General features: G+C 62.3%; 1 protein-coding gene across 3 annotated transcripts; it reads left to right on the top strand.

The window, feature by feature from the left end:
- Positions 1-12,203: 12,203 nt before the first annotated feature.
- Positions 12,204-20,496, top strand: IGF2 (insulin like growth factor 2). Of its 3 annotated transcripts, none has more exons than XM_055583280.1 (4): positions 12,204-12,365; positions 17,000-17,162; positions 18,915-19,063; positions 19,367-20,496. In XM_055583280.1, exons 1-4 carry the CDS (start codon positions 12,204-12,206, stop codon positions 19,598-19,600), a joined length of 708 nt encoding a protein of 235 aa, XP_055439255.1. In that variant the 3' UTR covers positions 19,601-20,496. The 3 variants fall into 3 exon arrangements, with proteins under 3 accessions (XP_055439255.1, XP_055439253.1, XP_055439254.1); XM_055583278.1 differs by lacking the exon at positions 12,204-12,365 and adding an exon at positions 13,898-14,214; XM_055583279.1 differs by lacking the exon at positions 12,204-12,365 and adding an exon at positions 15,122-15,210.
- The last annotated feature ends 1,604 nt before the right edge of the window (positions 20,497-22,100 follow it).

Genomic DNA, 22,100 nt, shown 5'->3' with positions numbered 1-22,100 from the left:
GTTTTACCTGCAGGGGATGTTGGGGATGACAGGTGTCCCAGGACCAGCCTGGCAGTGACTCAGCTACCAACGTCCAGGAAAGAATGCTCGTGTGGTCAGGGGAGTCAGGGGCAAACGCACCTTCGCATTGAGACAGTGTAATGATGAGCAATGATAAACAGGTATCAGTAGGTGGACTGGGCTGGGCGCCGACCTATGGGCATTCAGGCACCAGCACGTCAGCCTGTGAGGTCAGAGGGACACGGAGGCGTGGGGGTGATAGGCTCGGCCCTGAAGCCTCTGGGTCCCCTCCCGCCCCGTCCTCCCTGGGTCCTCCTGCTGTTTTGCCCAGGGCGGCCTCACCCTGGCCTCTCTGGCCGCCTGCATGGAGGTGGCTGGGTCACCAGGTTCCCAACGGTGCGGGGCTCTTGGGACACCTAGTGATGTCAGAATGGGGGCTCTGTTACCCCCTGCTCCTGCGTTTGGTGAAGTGGCTCCTCCGTTATCCTCCCGGCAATATGGATTCTAGAAAAGCCAGGTGCTGTCTAATAAGGCTGTGGTTGCATTTCTCGATGTGGCCGCGAGGTGTCAGGCTTGGGTCAGGTTTGGAAAGCCGAGCAGGGAGCAGGAGTCAGGCATCAGTCAGCCCCCCACTGCCGCCCCTCGCTGGTTTCGGGGACCCTGCCTGAGGACGGGTCGGGGGCGGGCTGGGTATCAGATATCTATCTGATATCTGTCTATCAGACAGATAGTAATCTATCTGATTGTATTCAGGTATAAACATAATGCCGTTTTCTCTAATTCCCAGAACACAGTGGATGTTTCAGGAAGGCGTCCCCGGCTCAGCCGCTTGGGTCACCCACCTTGCCACACGTTTGGCAAGGGGAACCCCCAGGACCTCCCTCCACCATCGATTCTGTAAAGCCAGGGCAGGGGCCTGATGAAAGCCTCAGATCCGAGTGCAAAGGTGCAGAGCCCAGCTGAACCCCAACAGTGCAGGGGGCCTCTGTCTTGTGGGAAGAATGTTACTGGTTTGCCCCCCAGCCCCCTTCCCAGGGTGCCCCAAGTCACCCCTCAAGACCTTTCGGGCGTGCGCTGTAATTTTAAAAGTGGACACCAGGTGTCAGCATGAGGCCACTTAAGCAGCCAAATGGAGGCAACTTGCAGCTGGGGATTTCTGAGAGTCTCTCAAGTCTCTCCTGCATAAACAGGATCTGACCAGGACCCTAGGCCGGGGTAACCCCCTCCCAGGCCTAAGAGGCAGTGGGGCAACAAAGTTTATGTCGTGAGGTGCCCCTGCACCCCAAATTTGCCTCTTCCGCCCCACTTCACTGCCTCTCCGTAGGCCTTGTGGTCCCACCATGGATGGTAATTAGAAGGTCAAGCTCAAGGTCACAACCCTCACAGCCGCTTTGCCTCCAGTCTTGCCTCAGTGGCACCAAGCTCTGGTCAGTCCCCCGTGGGGCCTCCCCACCCTGAGCCCCTTTCTCTGCTCGCCTTCCTTTACTTGAACACTCTGGGGTTCAAGGTTCTGATGGAGTAAAATCGCCCTGCATGGGTGTGATCCCCTCTGGGGTTGTGCCAGAAACAGGGACCTGGACTAGGGGCAGGGCTCAGATTCAATGCATTGGTTTAGGGGTGGGGACTCCCACATTTCCAGGAGTTTGATCTGTGGGTTTGAGACGCTTCTCCCCTTTCAGCCCCTTAGCTGCCCACCTTCTTGATTCCTTTTTTTTTTTTTTTGTCTTTATTGAATTTGTTACATTATTGCTTCTGTTTAATGCTTTTGGTCTCTTGCCTTGAGGCACGTGGGATCTTAGTTCCCCTGACCAGGGACTGAACCCACAAGCTCTTCACTGGGAGGCGAAGCCTTAACCACGGGACCACCAGGGAAGCCCCCCACCTTCTCAATTCAAGGATACCCCCTTTGGTGGGCCTCTCATGCAGCCTCATTATCTGGCATGGAGTCAGCCTTTTCCCCTCACTGGCCCCACCTTAGGCGTGGGAAGCCCCAGCTAAGGTTTCCCACATGGATCTGCAAGGAGCTCCCTTGTGACATCTGGGCATCTTGCAGCAGACACCAGGGGGTGGGGGGGGGGTGGCACAGGCTGTGAAAACTCTAAGCCACAGAGGCCCCAGACAGGGCCAGAGCAGCATGAGCAAGTGACTGCCGCACCCCCCAGAATTGTGGGGTACTTCACACACTGACTCCCCTCTGTGTGCGATGGGCCTGACTCAGGACCTCTAGCACCCTTGCGTTCCTCGCCTGCCCAAGAGCCCAGGGAGACGCCCACCTGCCCTCCTCCCAGAGGATGGTACGGCTCTGGGACTTCTGCATCTTGTTTAGGACACTCCCACCCCCAATTCTGACTCTCTTCCCCACTGAAAGCCCTGTTCTCATCAGATGACCTATCGCTCCAGCTAAGAAGGAAGTTCAGATGAGGGCTTGAAAGATGAAGGGAGAGGAGAGAATTGAACGCCAGCACAGGCTGGCAGGCGGGGCTCTGGGGCACAGGCAGGGTGGGGACCGCGACCTGCAGGGAGCCACACACATCCTTGCCTCCGAGTGCACCTTGGTTCTGCCTCCTGCTCTAAGGGAAGGCTCAAGGAGGAGGTTTAAGTTCCCAGTGTGACTTGGTCCAAGCTGCCTGGGCCTTCACTCAGCTGTTGAAACTTCTGGGTCCCAGGCTCAGTTGGAGTTCTGGTCAAGCTCAGAAAGCCGCAGACCCCAGTCATCCCTCCCAGGGGTGCCTGTGAGCAGGCTGTGCAGCTGGCTGCCTGCTGCCTGCCACTGGCTGCCTGCTGCCTGCCACTTGCTGCCTCAGTGCCTTGCGCCACACCTATGGGGCCGGGGGGTGCTGTCAGATGCCACCAGGGGAGAGGGAAGCCCCCAGGTGAGCCCCCTGTCTCTGGAAGAAGACAAACCTGGCCGCACTGTGTGGCAGCTGCATTGGGAGCGCCTGAGGGAAGATTTTTCTGACTGTCCTCGAACCCTGACTTTTCCCCAAGATGCCCCGCCCCTATTTTACCCGTGCCACGCCCACTGGCATGCCCGGATGTGACAAGTGATTGCCAGGTGTCAATCAGTGGAGGCCCCGCCCACCCTCAACCCCCACTCCGCAGAGCCCCACCTCGCAGCTGGCGAGTACTTCGGGCTAATGCCCATGCCCACTAACGCCTTTCTGCCAGGCTAAGGGTGGGCCAAGTCTCCACCCTCTGATGTGCCATACCCTCACATGGGAAGGTGCCTGAGCCCCTGCTCCAGTAGGCCCAGCACCACCAAGTTGGCACAATTCTATCTAAATTTGGAGGGGCTTGGGGAACGGCGTGGGGTGGGGATGAGGTGGGGGCGCACTATCGGTTCCGCTGGCATTTGGGCAGGTGCTCCGAGGTGGAGAGGCTCTTCTTCTGGGGGCCCTTACAATGCACGCTCTAAAAACGCCCTTCACGTCTCTGCAGCCTCAGCCTCATCCCCCTCCTTTGCCTCCCAGTCAAGCCTGCTGGGGGGTCTGAGCACCACAGACAGAGCACCCCCGCCTTGGCAGCGACTGTTACTATTGGCCCAGCCAGCGGATCATCCACCTGGCAGTCGAGAGCCTGGGGCACCCGTGACATCCAGGTCCTCTTTACCCACCGCCCAGGGGAGCTTCAGAGACAACACAGCAATTAGAGCACAGGTGCCTGGGCGTCCCTCCCTCACACGCTCCCCTCTGGGTGGTAAGAAAGCTGCCTTTGGAGTGCTCAGGGGGGAGTGGGCTGGGGGCAGTTAACAGGAAGGGGAGGGCCTGTGCTGCCAGAGGACTCAAGGGAGCTTGCACTTTGGAGCAGACAGGACAGGTGGGGAGGGAGCCCCTCAGGGGAGCTGCCCAGAGCCACAGCGGCTTTTGCCTGGAAAATACACTTTCCTTCACTGAGCCGGCAAAATGGGAGGGGTGGGCTGGAGCGTAGGGCCACTGTCTTCAGCGTGAGGGCACAGCTGCTGTTGGAGAAGTAAAATAGTTTTCCCGTGTGAGAAGTTCCCTCTGGCTGCACCCCGCCTTACCGGGTCCCAACCAGAGACAAGCAGGACACTGCAGGGCCTCTGAGGCCCAGGGTTTGGGAAGTTATTTTTTTCATACCACGTAAAAAGTAAAGCTTCCCTCTGTCCTCACTCCCTACACCACCCCTTCCCCAGAGAATCCCACCATGTAATTGGAAAGGATGCTGAGAAGGACGATGAAGGGGTGCCGCCGCTTGGGGCCCCAGAGCGGGATCTAAAGAGGAACGCTCCTCTCCTCCTGACAGTGTGCCGGTTGCCCTGGGCCCCTCCCAGCCTCCCCTGCCCTGGGTCGTTCTTGTTTTGTGCATGGAGTGTGCCTCCCCTCCACCCAGACTCCCATGTGGCATGTGTGGGGAAGGGTTCACTTCCCCAGAGGAGCACAGTCTCCCCCACCCTCAGCTGCCTCCCCGTGGCAGAGGTGTGTGTGCCTGGCTCCCTCCTTGCTTCCGTTCAGGTGGGGATGTGCTGGGGCAGAGGAGGCAGGCTGTCTGTGTGCAGACACCAGCCCCCAAGCTCAGGCAGAAGGCAGGGAGGGGCGGCCTGTCCCATGGACGGATCTCCAGCTGCTCCGTGGGCACCTCTGCAGGCCTGGCCTTGGGGAAGCCCAGCTCTGGTGAACTGTGGACACTTCTCCCCCTCCCTTCTTCAGAAAAGGCAGAGCTGGGCAGCCGGAGGGACAGGCAGGGTAGCCGTCACCCAAACCCTGACAAGGTGACCCGAGGGCCTCTCCACCTGACAGCCAATGGAGGGGCAGGGGCCAGGGCCCTGGCTGGATGTGTGCACGCTTGTGCATTTGTTTTAAAAGACACCATCTTAAGAATACCCCTCTCCTCTCCCCCAGGGGACGAAGAGTCACTGTTGACCTTGAGGACGAGGAGGTGGCCTTCAGGTCCCAGCCACAGGGCCCCACACCCAGGCCAGGTCAGCCCTTTGCCCAGGCTGCCCCCCGGCCAGAACCCGCAGCAGGCCAGAAACCCCAGCCCGGAGGTCAGCTGCTGTGACCTGTGGCCCTCGATCCCCACCTGCTCAGAACTGAGGCCGGTGGCCCCAGCCCGCAGAGGTGAGTGCTCCAGACTCTCCCAGGCAGGACTGCGTGCCCAGTCAGTGCCACAGGCTCTGGACAGGGGCCTGCTGTCCTCGGGGCTCAGAGTCCCGCCTCGGGAAGCTCCTGTGGCCATCACCCTTTCCCAAGGAGTGGAGCCTCCAGGGGGCTGGGGTCGTATCAGGGTGGCACAGCAGGTGGTCGGCTCCTGGGGGCTCAGCTGCAGGCAGAGCAGGCCCCCTGCTGCCGGGGCAGCGTGGTCCTCGGAGGGGTGCTCCTGGTAGGACAGAGGGAGGAGGAGCGGGCAGCCCAGGGGAGAGTCAGGGGTGACGGGCGAGCACAGAACTAGAGCAAGGAGCTGCAGGCAGAGATCTCCAGCAAGCTGAGGGGGAAGCCTGGGGGGCCCCAGGAAAGCTGGGCTCAGCTGGGCATGCCAGACCCAGCCCTCCCTGCCCTGGGCCGCTGCTATGGGGCCTCACACGGGTGGTTTGACCTCTCTGTGTCCCCATCTGTCAAAGTAGGGGGACAGTCGCAGGACGGTTGGTTACTGTGCAGTAGAGTGAGGTAACGACAGAGGCCGCCGGCTGGGGCTTCCTGTGTGTGCCTTGGGGAATTGAGGGGGACCCTGGAAAGGTTGGGGGGGCAGCCAGAGCCTCCTCTGACACTGCTGGATGGAGCCGGGGTGGGGGCAACAGGCTGAGCCACCCCAGAGCAGGGCTCGCTCCAGGGTCTCTGGAAGCGGAGGAGAGGGGGCTGTGTTCCCAGTCCTGACCCCAAAGCCACAGAGGTCACTCTTCAGGGCCTGCCGTGGGGGACCCAGCAGGTGCCCCCTTTCAGGCCGATTTGCCCGCCGGAGAGAAAAAGAGAGAGAAACCGAGAATGTTTTTCAAAGGTGTCTTTAGTTCAGACGCTACATGAACTGGTACGACAGTGGCCACGCCTGGGTCCTTGCAGCTTGGGGGCCGGGCACCCCACACTCCTACACACAGCCGACGTTGGTCTATTGGTCAGGGGCTGGCGGTGCCTGGGGCCTTGGGTGACTTGTGCCGCCGTCGGGTCCTGGCCTTCTGTCCAGCTGGGGCCTGGGTCCCCGGGCTTCAAGCCTTGCTGCTGGGAGCAGGCGCATCCCTCCCGCATCAGTGCAGGGTCCTCACCCCTGCGCCGCCGGTTGCCCTGTGGGGGCTGAGGGAGGGGGCGCTCAGGGGACTCCTGGAGAATGAGCCGGGTTTGTAAAATGCTGGGCTTGGTCCCAGGGAGGTGGGGAGCGGCCAGCTTGGAGCCAGAGCCGGGGAAGGAAGCGGGGAAAGGGAAGGCAGGCTGCAGGGCGAGCGGGAGCAGGGAGCCGATGCAGAGCCGGAGCCTGGAGCCAGGTCGGGGTGCGGGGCTGGGCTTCCTGGGGTGAGTCCAAGTCTTCGGGGGTGACTGTCCTCTTGGAATATGGCTGGCACATCGCGGGGTGGGGGGTGCGTACCAGGGCTGCTGCAGAACTGGAGGGAGGGGCAGGTGATGGTGCCTGGGGCCGAAGTTTTCACCAGCCAAGCCCTGTGCTGGGGGAGACCCCAGCCCCACAACATACCAGGGCTGTGCCCTTCTTACTGTGGTGGGGGACTAGAAGTTTGGGCGGCCTGGGTGGCTGGTCCAGGCTGGGGGTGGCCAGTGCCCTTTCTGAGCCCCACAGTAACCCGGATCTACCCCCCCCACCCCCCCGCCCCGACAACCCTACCCCTTTAGCCGCACTTGTGACTAAATAAGGCGAGGGCTCAGCCTGCAGGCCTGCATGCGGAGGAAGTGCCTCTGTGCCCCCTCCTGGCCCATGGCCCGGCCCAGCACCCCAGGGTGGCCTCAGCCTTCCTACCTCCAAGATCCAGGCACATGTCTCCAAGCACCGGGCCGCAGCTTCTCCAGGGCTGGCGCCTGTTCAGGACTGAAGGCAGGGAAGGGTCCCCAAAGGGCCCCCTCCCCAGCATGAAGATGCCCAGAAAGCCCGACTGACACATGCCTCACCCCGGTCCCCGCAGCCCCCAGCCTGGGAAGCAGGCCTGCAGGAGAGATGGGGAGTCCGGAGCAGGGCAAGGGAAGTGGAGACCCTCACCCAGGACTTGAAATCCGCTCTGGGGTCCCAGGGAGCTGAGGTCTGCAGACAGACACTTTAAAAACACTCCTCATCCCCAAATGTACAAGCTGCCACAGACAGGGGAGCCACCCTGCCAGGCTTCCCTGGGAGGCCCCCTCCTCGCCCTCCCTTCTATAGGCACAGGCCTGACCGCCAGGGCCTGGGGACTGCAGAAGGCTGGTGGGGAGGGAGCGGGGCAGTGATGGGTGGGGGGAGACAGGCCAGATGTTCTTGGAATGGACACAGGGTGATTGATGTGGACTGGAATTTGAAGGGGGAACATTCCCCACGTGCCTTGGGCTCCGGGTGGAAAGTGGGCTGCTTTTTTCATGGTGTGTGGGGGGGTCCTCCCCATCTTGCCAAACTCCTCTGAAAGGGCTGCCTCAGCCCTGCCCAGTCCCCACACCTGTCCAAGGGCATTAACCCCTGCCTCCCCAGAGGGTCAGATTTTGAGGCGCCTCCTTTCTAGCTGGGGCCCCTTTGTGGGGTGACCGTGGGGGCAGGTGATGGCTGGTGTGCTGGCCCTGAGACCCCATCACCCTGCTGCCCCCAGCAGCACCCCGTCGCTGGCAACACCCTCAACCCACAGATGCGCAGGGGGTGGCCGCCCCCCACCCGCAACATTGCCTAATTCCAAAGGGGTGATCCGGTTCCCACCAGTGTGGTGGGGCTGGGTAGGGTTCAGCATTCCTCTTGTGTGTCTTAAGGAACTAGACTTTCACAGCCGGGAGAGGGAGGCTTGCCGTGAACATTCTCTTAGAGAAAACGAAAGGAGACCCCTGACCCCCGCCACCATCAGTCCTGTCTCCCCCCGCCCCGCATTCGCCTTCTCTTCACTAGTGCTTCAACTCTCCCGCGTTATCAAAACAAAATTGGGTTCGCCTTCGTCGAGGGGCCCGAGAAGGCCCGGACGGCGCTCGCGGAGCGCCGGGGACGAGCGGGGACGGCCGCCGGGGGTGATCCGGGGCCCCCCAAACCGAGCCGGGGACGAGCCTGCCCGCGGCGGTCGCCGGGCCGCGGCTTCGCCTAGGCTCGCAGAGCGGAGCGCGTGGGGCGCGGCGGCGGCGGGGAGCCCGCGGGCCTCCTCGGAGGCAGCCGAGCAGGGAGCCCAGAGCCCCCCGGCACGCCAGGGAGCAGCGCCCCGTCGCTCCCTCGCCGCCCCGGGGTGCCTCGCTTCCACCCGACGCGCTGCAGCACGAAGCGCTGTCAGGGGCGAGGAGGCAAAATCGGGAGAAGCGACGTGCCAGCCCCGCCGGGGCGGCGGGCGTCCCAGGGAGCCCCGCGTGCTGCCCCGGAGCCGCCGCCGCCGCCGCCGCGTGCAACCCGCGCCCCGATCCCCGGGGAGGGCGCCGCCGCTCCGCGGGAGTCCCCTGGGCGCCGGATCCGCAGCGGCGCGGTGCTTCCCTGGCCGGAGCTCAGCCTCCCAAACGAAGCTCTCCATCCCCAGGGTCCCAGCCCACCGAGCGACATCCCCCCGCTCCTCCTGATGGCAGACGTTATTTTATTTTATTTTTTCTGTGGTTTTTCAAATTTAAGGTTTCCTCCCTGATCTCCCCCAATACATTCAGCATTCCTCCAAGTCACAGGATTTTTTTTTTTTTTTTTTTTTGACATTAATTTCTGGGGACCTGAAAACACATAAGCCCCTACTGGCTTTTCCAGGTTTACACTAAGGCCTGGGTCCCCGAACTTACTGGGTGTCTTCTCCCACCCAGGCTCTTAACAGTTTTACTGTACCCCCCAACCCCCTCCTCCAACCCCATCCCCAGGTTCTACAGAGTTACACAGTGCCAAACCCTATTCAGAAAAATTTAAACATTAACTCCAGGTCCTGGGCTCAGGCTGACTCCCCAGGATGAACCCGGTGTTTTTTTGGCATTAAGGCATCTTTCCCAAAGAAGAGGACTCTTTTCCTGTGTCCCTGTAATTTTGGTCGACAGGGGCTCCCAAGCTTACTGCCCCTGTCCCGGCTCCTCCTTGCCAAAGCCCTGTTCCTCCGCTTCATTAGAGTTTAGGACATAATCTGCTGAGTTCTACAAATTTATTGGCCCCAACCTGGGCTCTCTAAATTTTAGGTAAAGAATCCCAGGTCCCCCCACCCCTGCCACCCCCTCGCAACAGACTGAGCAATTTCCCCAGGACCCTCAGAGTTGGAAGGCTGCTGCCTACGCCTCACCAAAATTTACGCATTAAACCCAAAGCACAGAGACCCTCTTTCTGAATCATAAACAGTGTGTGCTCTGATATCCTGAGTTCCACAAAATTGAGAAGATGGTTTCTGGTCCCCAAAACTCACCGAGCAATTTTTTTGGTGGGTCATAAAGACATGGGGCATTCATTTCTGGGGCTCTCCAAGCTTCCTGCCACTAATCAGGTTCCTTGAAATTTAGACGCTGTTACCCAGGCCCCCCAAACACACACAGCACTTATCCAAGCTGTGTGCAGCTGTGACCATGGGTCAGGCCGGTCCCCCCAAATCACACATCTCTCAGGTCCCCCGGGTCAAATCAAGCACAAAACAAACCCTTGCACAGAGCCTATATCTTGTTTTACCAAGCTCTTTTGAGTGACCCAGTAACCAAATATTCTGAATATTTTCTCCGCCTCATAACATTCTGAATATTAAAAAATTCCCTGGGCCCCACGAGCTTACTGACAAGAATCCGGGTTTCCTAAAATTCAGAACTGATCCCAAATTCCAGGCAAACCTACACTGGACCTTTTCCCGGTGCCCTCTGTTTGGACACGTTGGGCTCTTAATATTAGGCATCGCCCTCTCTAAGCTCCCCAAACACATTCAATGTCACAGAAAGGCACTGATTTCTCAGGTCCAGAGCATTTCTCCAGGCACTCACTGAGTCACCCCAAATTCAGTCAACATTTCTTGGGTCTCAGACACTGCCAATCTTCTGTAGACCACCAGGCCCCACCACTTAGGAATTCTTAATCCTTTCCCCCTAAAACTTCGATATTGACCCTCTGTTCTCCTGGGGACTTTGAAAGACTTCTTTGGATCCCCAGATTCAAAAATTATTTTCTGGGGCCTCTGGATTGCGATGCTGCCTGCTAGCCCTCCAAAATAAACTGAGACTTTTTCCCCTTTTCCACAAAACAACTGAACTTTTCTGAACATTGATTTATGGGTCCCCTGATTTTATGATCCTTACCCTGAGTCCTCCTAAATTTAGGCAATTTTCCACAGGCCTCCCAAAATGAAATTGCCCAGATACTGAAAAATACCCCCAGGTCCTGGAAATCTCAGGTATCATAGGCCTGCGTCCTAAAACATTCCTTGCTATTAACAGGTTCCCTGAAATTTAGATATCAGTCTCTACTGAACAATTTCCATGGGTGCCCCATACTTGGGCCAGTGCTTCCTAGGGGGGTCCCCAAATGCAGACAGTGCCCAGCAAAATATTTTTTTTTCCTGTTCACCAAAAATAAACTAATCGAAACCAATTTAAAAATTAAAATATTAAAAAGACATTGATTTTCTGCCTTCTCCAAATGTATTGATCACACCCCAGGTTGCCCCAAATTTAGATCGTGTTTCTTGAGTCTCTCAAAGACATTGAGAATTTTTCCAGAAACCACAATTATGGAAGTTACTTTCCTCGGGCGCTGCAAGCATCCACTAACCTGAATTTCTAAATCTTGGAAATGATTCTCCACTCCTCTCCACCGCACCTGGATCCCCAAGACCCACCCACTGTTTTTCTTTCCCGAATTTTAGACCCTTTGCCCTTTTGGAACCTCCCAAGTTCCACACCGAGAATTTTGCTCCGGTCATGGTCATCCGCAGGCCTACTGCCCTACAAATGGGGCTGTCCCACAAGCCTGCTGACCTACATGCCCGGGTCCTCACAGGGTAGACTCGGCTCCCCTGTCCCCCGGCTGCACGGAGCAGCCTCCCTGGCCCCCAGACTCGGGTTCTTTTTCTGGAGTCTAGAATTTAGTCATTAATCACAGCTTCTCACCCCGACGCACCCTCCCTTGGGTCCCCACTTCAGGACCTTCGTTCTCTTCCTTGCAAACCAGGCGGCTCCGCACTGCGTTCCCGGCAATTGGGCATTGCTCCCGGCCCCAGCGCGGTCTCTGCAGCTTCCGCAGACCCGCGCCCCGCGGGCACCGGTTCTGGGCCTCTCCGCGTCTGCTACGAAGTACCCGGAGCTCCTCGGATGCGGGAAATTTCTCTCGTCCTCCTCACACACACATTCGGTCGGGCAGCTTGTCCGCCAGGACGTAGGCAGGGCTTCTCCCGCGTCCAGGAGAACGACTGGGCATTGCCCCCAGTTTCCCCCAAATTTGGGCATTGTCCCCGGGTCTTCCAACGGACTGGGCGTTGCCCCCGGACACTGGGGACTGCCCCGGGGTCTCGCTCACCTTCAGTGCGCCTACCGCCCGCCGCAGTTCGCTCGCTCGCTGCCTCGACTCCTCCGCGCCCGCGGACGCAGCCTTCGGCCTCCAGCCTCGCGGTGAGCTCCCCGCCGCTTCGCGTCCCGGCCTGGCTCCCAAACCCACCCGCCGCCGTCCCGCCGTCCCGAGCGGCTGCTGGGGACACCGGCACGGGGCGCGGGAGCCGTGCGGCGGGCCAGCCCCTCGGCCGCCCCGCGCGCTGGGTCGGGCCCCGGAGACCCGTGCCGCTTTCCTTTGCTCTGTGCAAAGATCACAACGGGGGTTAAGCGCCTCGGCGACCTCCAAGCGGGGCCGGCAGGGCGCAGGGCAGGAGGGACGCGGAGAAGAGGCGCACCCCCGCTCAGGCGGCGCGGCGCCTCCAGCCGCCCGGGCGCCTCCAGCCGCCCGGCGGAGGACTCGGGTAGGCGCGCGCCGAGCGCGGGAGACGTGATTGATGGCGGAGCGAGGGGGCGAGCCGGCCTCGGGCTTCCGCCGCCTGCGGCCCCTTCCCCTTGGAGAGGCGCGCGTGGTCGGGGCTCCTGGGGCGGGCCGGGCGCGGGGACTCGTGCGTGGTTTTGACTTGGTTAAAAAAAAAAATCACACCGACTTCTTACATCGTCCAAACCCTCTAGGAGATGGTTTCCCCAGACCCTCAAATGACCGTGGTGGCCCCCGGGGCTGAACCCGAATCTACGCAAGTCCAACGCATAGAGGACGGGGGAACCATTATCCGGATATTTTGGGTGGGCCCCAAAGGCGAGCTGCTTAGACGCACCCCGGTGAGCTCGGTCCTGCAGGTAGGATTTGAACGACGTTTCCCGCCCTGCTCGTCTCGCCCCTGGCACACAGGCGCAGCCCGGGCCGGCCCCATGCCTGGCCCCCAGCCGGGCCAGGTCCTCTCCACGTACCGCACCTGGCGTCCGCCGAGGCTACTCCCCGGTTCCCGTGCGGCACCGGGGGGCGCTCGGGCTCCGGCTGCAGCTCGAGGTGCTGCGCCTGCTCAGGCAGGTGGAGGCTGCGCGCTTCGCCCGCGCCCAGAGACTCCCCGCTTCCCCAGCAGGTCCCGGCGGGACTCGGGGACCCGCCACCTGTGCCCGCACACACAGGGCACCCCCGCCGCCTAGCCCCCCGCTGGGGCGCGGGGATCCGGCCGTCGCTAGGGCATGTGACACCTCCCACCCTGGTCGTCCCGGGTCCCCCGTGTACTGTGTAGGGGCTCTGGCACCCCGGAACTTCAGACAGGGCCCCCAAACACTTTGGAATAGAGATTCTAGATTTCTTTCGAACTCTGAGGATCCCTGCCCCCACTCCAATCTCGTCCCCGCGCACCCCACAGCCCCCCCCTCACCGCTGCCCCCCGGGACCCCAAGCCTGGCCCCCCCTTGGCTCGAGTTGCAGAGGCGGTTCGGGGGCGGGGCGAGGACCCCTCGAGCGCCCATTGGCGCGGGCACTCGGCCAGCGGGGCCCGAGCGGGCGCCGAGCCGCGGGTGGCTCGACTATAAGAGCCGGGCGTTGGCGCCCAGAGTTCGCCTGCTCTCCGGCGGAGCTGCGTGAGGCCAGGCAGGCCCCCGGCCCCCCCCTTCCGGCCGCCCTCGCCTCCTGGCCCTCGCCCGCCAGCGCCTCCACCCGGCTGGCGGCCCCGCGTCGACGCCGTCCGCTACGCTGCTGACCCCCATCTCGGGCGCCGTCGGCGGGGCCGCGCTCCGCCGGCCTGCGGATTCCCCGCCGCCTCCTCTTCGTCTACCTCAACGCCCGTCCCGCTTCGCCCGAGGAGGCGGTTCCCCCCGCAGGCAGTCCGGCTCGCAGGCCGCCGGCGTTGTCATCCCCCGCGCTCCCCCCCGGCCCTCCCCGGCGCGCAGCCCGGCCGCTCCCCCTCCTCGCTGCGTCCCGAGCGGCCCCGGCGCCGCCACCGCCACCCCCCCGAGGCCCGGGCTCGCGACGGCCGAGGGCTCCGTCGGCCCAAGCCGAGCTGGGCGCCCGCGGCCCGGGTGACGCCTCCGCTCCGCCCCCCTCAGCACCTTCCCCGGCCCCCGACGTTGCGCCCTTTCCTTGGCTTCTCTGCGCTCCCCGGCCCCTCTCCGGCCTCTGGTCCCGGCCCCCTGTCTTCTTCCGCAGCCTTCCCTTCGCTCCCTCCCGTCCCCCCCAGCTCCTTGCCTCCAACTCCCTCCCCTTCCACGCCCGCCCTCTCGCCTTCGCCGTCCCAAAGTGGATTAATTATACGCTTTCTGTTTCTCTCTCCGCTGCTCTCTCCCGCTGTGAGCCTGCCCGCCTCTCGCTGTCCTCTCTCCCTCTCGCCCTCTCTTCGACCCCCCCTTTTTACGTTCACTCTGTCTCTCTCACTATCTCTGCCCCTCTCTGTCCTTGATACAACAGCTGACCTCATTTCCCGATACCCTTTCCCCCCCTAAAAGTACAACATCTGGCCCGCCCCGGCCCGCAGACAGCCCGTCCTCCCTAAAGAATCAGACAGAAATTTCCCCCCCCCCAAAAAAAAGCCATCCCCCCGTTCTGCCCCGTCGCACATTCGGCCCCCGCGACTCGGCCAGAGCGGCGCTGGCAGAGGAGTGCCCGGCAGGAGGGCCTTCGCCCGCTGTTCGGTTTGCAATACGCAGCAGGAAGGTGGGCGGCCCCGGTGCCGGCTTCCAGGTAAGCTGCGTGCGGGCCGGGCCCGGCGGGGCGGCGGGGCCCGGGCAGACGGGGCTGGGGGGCTGGCGGTCCCGTCCCCTGGGGCGAACCCCGCGCTCTCCCTTGCGCCGCGGAGGAAGGGGCGAGGGGTGGGGGGCGGGGGAGGGACTTGGGGAGCGCCGGGGGAGGTGTGAGCTCTGTGCACGCCGACTTCCTGGTCTCCTTGCGGGTGCAGGGGGCTGTTACTTAAAGTTTGTGATTTGTGCCGTGCGGGGGCAAGGGCGGGCGTGGGCGGGGGGTGGGGCGGCGGCCGTGTAATGAGAAGGGGCGCAAATCTCAGAAACCCACCCTGGTATGTTGACTCGTTGCCAGCAAGACCGAGAGAGGAAAACTGGGTGGGCGGGGCCAGGATGGAGCGAGGGGGGCCGAGTTGGCAAGAGAGTCCTGCCAGACGCCACATTCCCTCCGCGCCCCCCCCCCCACCGCCTCCCTCTCCCGGTCCCCGACATTTCCAACCAGGAATCTGGGTGGAGGGGGGCTGGTCCAGAGCTCAGAGGGGCCCGGAATGGACCGTCCAGAGAGGGTAACTGCCCCTGCCCCCGTGGGCAGATGGAAGTTTCCATACAAGGAGGTGGAAAGCAGCCCCCTCCGGAACCGCCCCCCCCCATTTCCTTGTGCCGAGATGGGCTGGGGGTGCAGGAGGAGCCCCCCTCCCCCGCCCTGGTACTTTGCTAAGAGACGGTGGGGCTAGCGGTTGGGGGTGCAGGAGAGGAGGGACTGGCTGGGAGGACGGAGGGGGCGGGAGCGAAGGGGGCGGGGGGAGTGGTCAGCTGGGAGCGGGGTGGGGGCAGGGTGGAGCCGGGGCTGGGAGGAGCCGGCCCAGACATAAAAGCTGAGGCACTGACCAGCCTGCAAACTGGACATTAGCTTCTCCTCGGAGGCAGCCTTCCAGACTCCTCCTCCTCCTCCTCCTCCTCATCCTCCTCCAGCCCCAGCGAGCCTCCTGTCCAGCTGCAGGTAACGCGGCTCTGGAGCCAGGACCCCGCTGCGCTGCGGCTCCCGCCCGCCGCAGCCCCTTGGCTCCTGCCCGCCGCCCCTCACTCAGCCCCCCACCCCTCCTCTCTGCCTCTGCCCCCCACCCCTCCTCTGCCCACTGGCTCACCTGGCCTGCGTGGCTGCCTGACTCCTGTCCAGTCTCGGCTCTCCGCTGGTGTCCTGGACTGGACCCCACACCAAGTGGCTGGGCTTGCAGAAAGATGGAGTTGCCGCTCGGACAGCAGGAATTCCTAGCTGGCCAAATTTGTTTTCAGAATTTGGAGGGGGCAGCCGTGGGGCAGCAGGGAAGCAGGCCGGGGTTTCGTCCAGCGAGGGGCGGTGGGCGAGGTGGCCGTTTAGATCTTCCATGGGGCTGGCCCCTGCTCGTCAGGAGCTTAAGCGCGACTGAGTTTCCTCCTCAGTCCTCTAATTTCCTACACGATTTATTGCATCAAAATTCCAACATGCAACAACCTTGCTCCAGGCTGGGAAGTCGTGTGCGGCTCAATGCCCCTGTGCTCAGTGGGTGCAGTGTCTGGGACGGACACATGTGGGCAGCCCACCCGGGTCCTTGCTTGAGAAGCCTTAGGGTGCCACCGGCTCAGGGGCACCGGGCCGTGACTGTCCTCCCAGAAGGGACTTGGAGCTGTGCCTGCCGAGGACAGGCTGGGACTGCCTGCCTGGGGGGCTTCCACCTTTTGGAGAGGCGGAAGTGACTGCTATGTCTAAAGGGAAGCCAAGATCCTTCCCGTTTACGGGGCCTATTTACCCCAGTCTGCAGCCTCGCAGCCTTGTGAGGGGGTGTGTCCTGAGGTGTATCTTTTCCGTCAGATCGGCCCTGAGGGAACCTGGTGTCTGGTCCCCCGGGGGTGGGGGGGGCTGACCTGCTCTCTTCAGCTCTCCGATTGGGGTTTGGCATCCCAAGAGGGGAGTGGCTCCGGTGTTCCTGGAAGGACTTTGAGGCCCCTGGCCATTGGGAGTGCGATGCGAGGCCTGGAAAGGAGGCTTTTGGTTTTCATGTGTGTTTTGGGGACCCCAGGGAAGACTGGGGTCCAGGGACTAAGTGATGCCGGAGAACGAGGCTCCCGGGAGCATGGCTGGCACCCTGTGCCAACCACCAGACCTTTGACCTTTGCTCACCCACAGGCCGAGAGGTTGGGAAAGGCCGTCTGGGAGGGAGAGGCATGGGGCCGGGAAGCCCCGCCATTGCGTTGGGAGGGAGGCTGGTCCTCCTGGCGCCCTTGCCCGGCTGGACCTCTGGGATGCACATGCTCTGTGCCGGGGTGGGGCCCTCTGCCATCTTGGCTGGTGCAGGGAGGCCCAAGAAGTGGCCACAGCCTTGTGCTGGCCCCACCCCCATGACTTCATAGGATGGAGGCCAGGTCCAGTGTCCAGCACTGGGCCCTGCCGCCGGGTGTGGCCAAGCCTCGGCAATAATACGAGGGGGACGGTGATCCCCACGTGAAGTTACTGACCAGCGCTCGGGGCCCATCAGAGAGGCTCCGCCCCCGGCCCTTCCCTCCTCGTGGGGTGATTCTGCATCCCACCAGCCTCAACAGAGAAAGCTCTTGTTGTTCCTGTAATTAAAGCAATTAAGATTAAGGAGAAAGCCAGGCTTTAAATCTGCAACTGGACTTGGACTTAGGAGGTGGCTGGGCTTAGGGTCCCAAAGGGAGCAGGCTGGCATGTCCTGGCTGAGCCACGCGGGGACCTGCCGGAGGGCGGGCCGGCCCTGGGCGGGGTGGTGGGCTCACGCCTCTCTCTCCCGCAGACATCAATGGGGATCACAGCAGGAAAGTTGGTGCTGGTGCTTCTTGCCTTCTTGGCCTTCGCCTCGTGCTGCTATGCTGCTTACCGCCCCAGCGAGACTCTGTGCGGCGGGGAGCTGGTGGACACCCTCCAGTTTGTCTGTGGGGACCGCGGCTTCTACTTCAGTGAGTAGCTCCCTGGGGCCAGGGGAGGGGTACACACAGCAGGTCCTTCGTAGATGCTGGGGTCCTTTTCACGGTCCTCAGTCGCCTCTGCGGCCTCCCTGGCTCAGGGGGCTGGGCCCAGGCTTCCAGCCACATGACTCGCAGTCAAGGGAGAATGGACAGGTGTGTCCACAAGGGGCCAGGCCTGAAGCCGCAAGCGCGAATGGGGTGCGGAGGGGGCTGAAGGCCCACCACGGTGCGGGGGCGCAGACAGCCCTTCCCCTCCTGCTTCTCCCTGACCTGCCCACGGGCAGAGCTGTGGGCACCGGCTTCCTGCACCTTTTGTCCACGTCTTGGCAATGGGCACGTATCTGTGGACTGTTAGATTTGAGATGGAATCAAATGAGTTGAATGCCATTAAGAATAAAAGTCACTGGGGGTGTGTGTGCGTGCTGGGGGACGCCTGGCTCCATCCACGAGGGGGCCTGCTGCCCTGATGGGAGGCAGGGGGCTCAGGTCTTGGGCGGGACCCACACTTGAGGGCGGCTCATGGTGCAGGCGCCTGCCTGCTGGCCTGAGCGTTTTGGCTGGTTCTCATGGTTTTGGACCGGGGACGCCTGGCTGGGCACTTGGACCCCTCTGCCCCCCTCTGCCCTGCTGCCCCGTGCAGCAGGGCGTGTCCTCTCCTTCAGCGTGGGCTCTTGCCCTCATCCCCCATAGTCTGGGCCTCCGGTTCTTTACTGTCAGGAGAGTTGGGAGAGTGTCCACCTGGTTACCAGGAGAAATGGGGGAGCAGGGGCAGCCTGGCCCTCAGGGTGGGGCGCGTGCGCTCCCTGGGCTCAGCCAGACGCCTCTCTGGGCCACGGGGTTGAGGGGACATTGCTGGGGCAGCCGGACGAGGGCTGTGAGGCTCGCACCCGGCCCACCACCCCCACGAGGCATCTTCCTCCACAGCCTTTACTTACCCACCCTCTGAAATGGGCCGGAAACGCCCGTCTTGGCATGCCAGCGCTTCGCTCTGAAAAGCACACCCGCTTCTCCGGCTTCTGAAGCCCCTGCCTGCCCTGGCTTCTCCCGTGGCCTCGCTCTCTGCCACCCTTGGGGGCAGGAAGTGGCACCGCAGCGCCTAGTGCTGGCTGGCCCTGGCACCAGGCTTGCCTCCCTGATGGGCGGGCTGGGCTGAGCCCCCAGCCCTTTTGACCCTGCAGCCGGACCCCTTACTGGGGGCTCCCTTCCCGCCCCCCCCTCCACGGACGGCGGAAGGAAGGCGGGGACTTCACGTGGCCGAGTCTGGAGCCTGCGGTGGGGGGAGGGGAGGGCGGGAAGAAAGGAGGGCGTGGTCTGTGCAGCTCCTCACTCCTCTCCTCCCGTCTTCTCCTTCTTCCTCCCATTCCTGCCGGTCTCAGCGGTGGCGTCTCTAGGGCCACAGGCACCTGGGCTCCTGGTTGGTGCAGGGGGGGCACCTGGATCCCAGCCGGCCTTTGGGCCGGGACCCCGGGGTCCTGGGAGGCGGGGCCGGGGCCCACCTGACATTCGAGGAGGAGGCACAGGGCGCCAGGGGCTGGCTCTGGTCACTCACGCTCACTGTCCCTTCTGTCCTTTCTGGGCCCACCTCTCGCTTCCTTCCTCCACTCCAGGCTGCGGCTGGCTGTCCTTGCAGGGCCACCAGGTGTCCCGTCCTGAGGGTGGGGGCGGGGGCTGGCCAGAGGACCCCTGCCTCTGCCAGGTGCGGGCACTGACCTGTCCTGCCCTTCCTCCCTGGGGGACCGCCAGGCCGACCATCCAGCCGCATAAACCGACGCAGCCGTGGCATCGTGGAAGAGTGTTGCTTCCGAAGCTGCGACCTGGCCCTGCTGGAGACTTACTGTGCCACCCCCGCCAAGTCCGAGAGGGATGTGTCTGCCTCTACGACCGTGCTTCCGGTAAGATGGCCCCCCAGCTCCGGCCCAGCCCCTGCGAGGGGAACCCTCCCCTCTCTCCCCCTGCAGCCCCGCAGGGCTGTCACCTCAGAGCCACGGGGCCAGGGCACAGCCAGCTGCTTAGCTGAGAGGGCAGCCGGGGAGTTCTTTACACCTGCCCTCCCCACTGGGGCGCTGGCCAGCAGCGCGGGTGGGCACTGGCCTATCACACCTGCCGTCGCACCCTGGGCACCTGGGGCAGCTTAGGCGTTGCCCCCCGTGTCCCCCGGGCCCTGGGCAGCCCCTGACTCGCTCTTCCTCTCCCAGGACGACGTCACCGCATACCCCGTGGGCAAGTTCTTCCAATATGACATCTGGAAGCAGTCCACCCAGCGCCTGCGCAGGGGCCTGCCCGCCTTCCTGCGAGCACGCCGGGGTCGCACGCTCGCCAAGGAGCTGGAGGCGCTCAGAGAGGCCAAGAGTCACCGTCCGCTGATCGCCCTGCCCACCCAGGACCCTGCCACCCACGGGGGCGCCTCTTCCGAGGCATCCAGCGATTAGAAGTGAGCCAAAGTGTCGTAATTCTGCCAAGTGGCACCATCTACCTCGCGCCGTCCTCCTGACCGGGACCGCCCCACTAGGTCTCTCTCTGAAATCCCTGTACCGTCCTGTCTGCGGGCTCCCCTGCCCCGGCCTCTGTGCCCCAACCTCCCCACGTCAGGCGAATCCCCCTCGGCCCCCTCCATCTGGCCGAGGGGATCAGAACAACATCTCTAAAAATGTACAAAACCAATTGGCTTTAAATATCCCCCCAAATTATCACCCCCCAAATTACCCCCAAATTATACAACCAAAATTGCAATCATGAACCCCTCAATCAGCCCCCTTGAAACGAATTGGCTTTTTAGCAACACCAGAAAAGCAAACTAGCTTTCCAAAAACTTCTTAAAAAAAAAAAAAATCAATTGGCTGAAAAAAATACTAAAAATAAATTGGCTTAAAAACAATTGGCAAAATAAAAGAATTCGGCCCCCCCCCCTTCCTTCTCGTTCCTTTTGGATCTGGACTTAAATTGGCTTTGATCTAATCATCTAAGAGAAAGGAAGGGGCCAAATTTGCAGGTAGGCTTGTCCCTGCCGGCCAGCCATCTCCCCGCCACTGTCGCCAGGCCCTCCCCGGGCACTGGCAGTGTGACAGCAAAGACCCAAACCTGCTCCTCCTCCAAGTTTCCATCACTGGGACCCCAGAGCAGTGAGGGGACGCTGTGAGACCAGAGGAGGGGAGCACGGAGCAGAAACCCCGAATCGCCCAGATAAAGTTGAATTGGCAAAACACCCCCACACTCCAAAATCTGACATCACAATCCTTACCTTGGAAAGCACATGCAACCCTGCACGCACACACACACACACACATCCATGCACGCACGCGCACACACACACACATCCATGCACACACACACCCACATCCATGCACGCACACACACACAGCCTCACATGCATCCATGCACGCACACACACACACACACACACATCCATGCACGCACGCACACGCACACACACACACACACACACACTCTCTCTCTAGGGACACCCGTGCCCAGCCTTGTGCAGCTGAGACCGAATTCCATCCCAAATTATTCTCTAAGCTGCCCCGCGATGCGGTTTTCCTGCTCCGTGCTCCCCTCTGGTCCCCTGGGATACACCATGGTGGGAAGGTGTGTCTCGGGCTCAGGCAGGTGGTTCCATCTTTCCGAGAAGAGGATGATCCCCACCTCTTCTCGGCACCTGTCCTGACCCCACAGCCCACAGAATGTAAGTCCTGGGTGCCCCCAGACCCCAGGGGCATCCACGCACCGACCATCGTGCAGAGCGAGGAACGGTTTGGCCAGGCGGGAGATGGCTGCAGCCAAGCGAGACGAGCCCAACCACGTAGCCTGACCCCCTGGGTGTGCTCCTTCAAGATCTGGGGAGCCCTCTCCCCCGAGCACACCTAGGGATCATCTTTGCCAGCCTCCTGGGGAAGCCTCTCAGAAATGAGGGCCCCCCTGGAGGCTGGCAAAGGTGACGGGGAGTGTGGGAAGTTTGGAGGATGGCGGGGTGGGTGGGGGGCAGTGGGGGCTGGGTGGGGGGACATTCCGAGGCAGGAAGTGGTCCAGCAAGATTTCGGAGAGAAACGTTCGGGGGGAAGGAACAGCGAGGCACTTGCAGAATTACAGACGGAAATCAGAACCCAAATTGACGCCAATTGATCTATCTCCCCTCTTTAATTACTCCTGGGGCATCTTTCCTTTTTTTTTTTTATCCCTCCTTAGCTTTTTACGCGCTCTTTTATCAGTTTGCTCCCTACCCCACGTAACAGGGGGGCAGTGACCAAGGACGAGGGACACAGACTCACCACCGTCACCCGCGGCCCCGCCGCCATCCTGCCCTCCGCCATTTATCGCCCTGTTTTTAATTTTTTTTTTTTTATCTGTCCCTGTCGCTTGGGTTGAGTGGAGAGTGGAGCCTCTGTGGGGGTGTCGGCCACTGTGCCCCCCAGAGAAGTCAGGGGAATGGAGACGGCCGCTGCCCGGCCTGGCCCCCGGGGGACGGTGGCTGGTCCCCGGGGGGTCCTGAGGGGCGGAGGAGGGGGCGGGGAGGCGTCTCTCCAGGTGTCAAGAAGGTGCTCGGTGGCCACCAAGGTGGGGCCCCTGGCCAGCCAGGCTGGCCAGGGGGGAAGGGGCTACAGATGTGTGAGCGAAGGGCTCCAGCGGGCGGGAGCAGGTGGCCGCCTTCTGCACACTTGGGGAGGCTCCCCCCGTACCCCTCGGGAACAGCTTGCCCGCCTCCTCAGCGCCCCGTCTTGCCCCCAGGAAGCTCAGAGCTCCGCGGGGCTTCCTGGCATCCAGGCGGGGTGAGGTCGGGTGGTAGGAGAGGCCGGGAGAACCGGGCCCTGCAGAGCAGAAGAGCTGCGTAATTTTCTGACCGCTGGGTCGCTTGGGCCCCGAGGCCCTCGGGTCTGGTGACACGACGCGGCCACCACTCTCGGCACCTCGGGCTGTGGCAGGGACCCGGGCGGC

This window comes from Bubalus kerabau, chromosome 5, assembly GCF_029407905.1.
Source record: "Bubalus kerabau isolate K-KA32 ecotype Philippines breed swamp buffalo chromosome 5, PCC_UOA_SB_1v2, whole genome shotgun sequence".
Taxonomy (NCBI): Eukaryota; Metazoa; Chordata; class Mammalia; order Artiodactyla; family Bovidae; genus Bubalus; species Bubalus kerabau.
The sequence above is the reverse complement of the archived record's forward strand: the minus strand, read 5'-3'. Positions and strand labels throughout refer to the sequence as shown.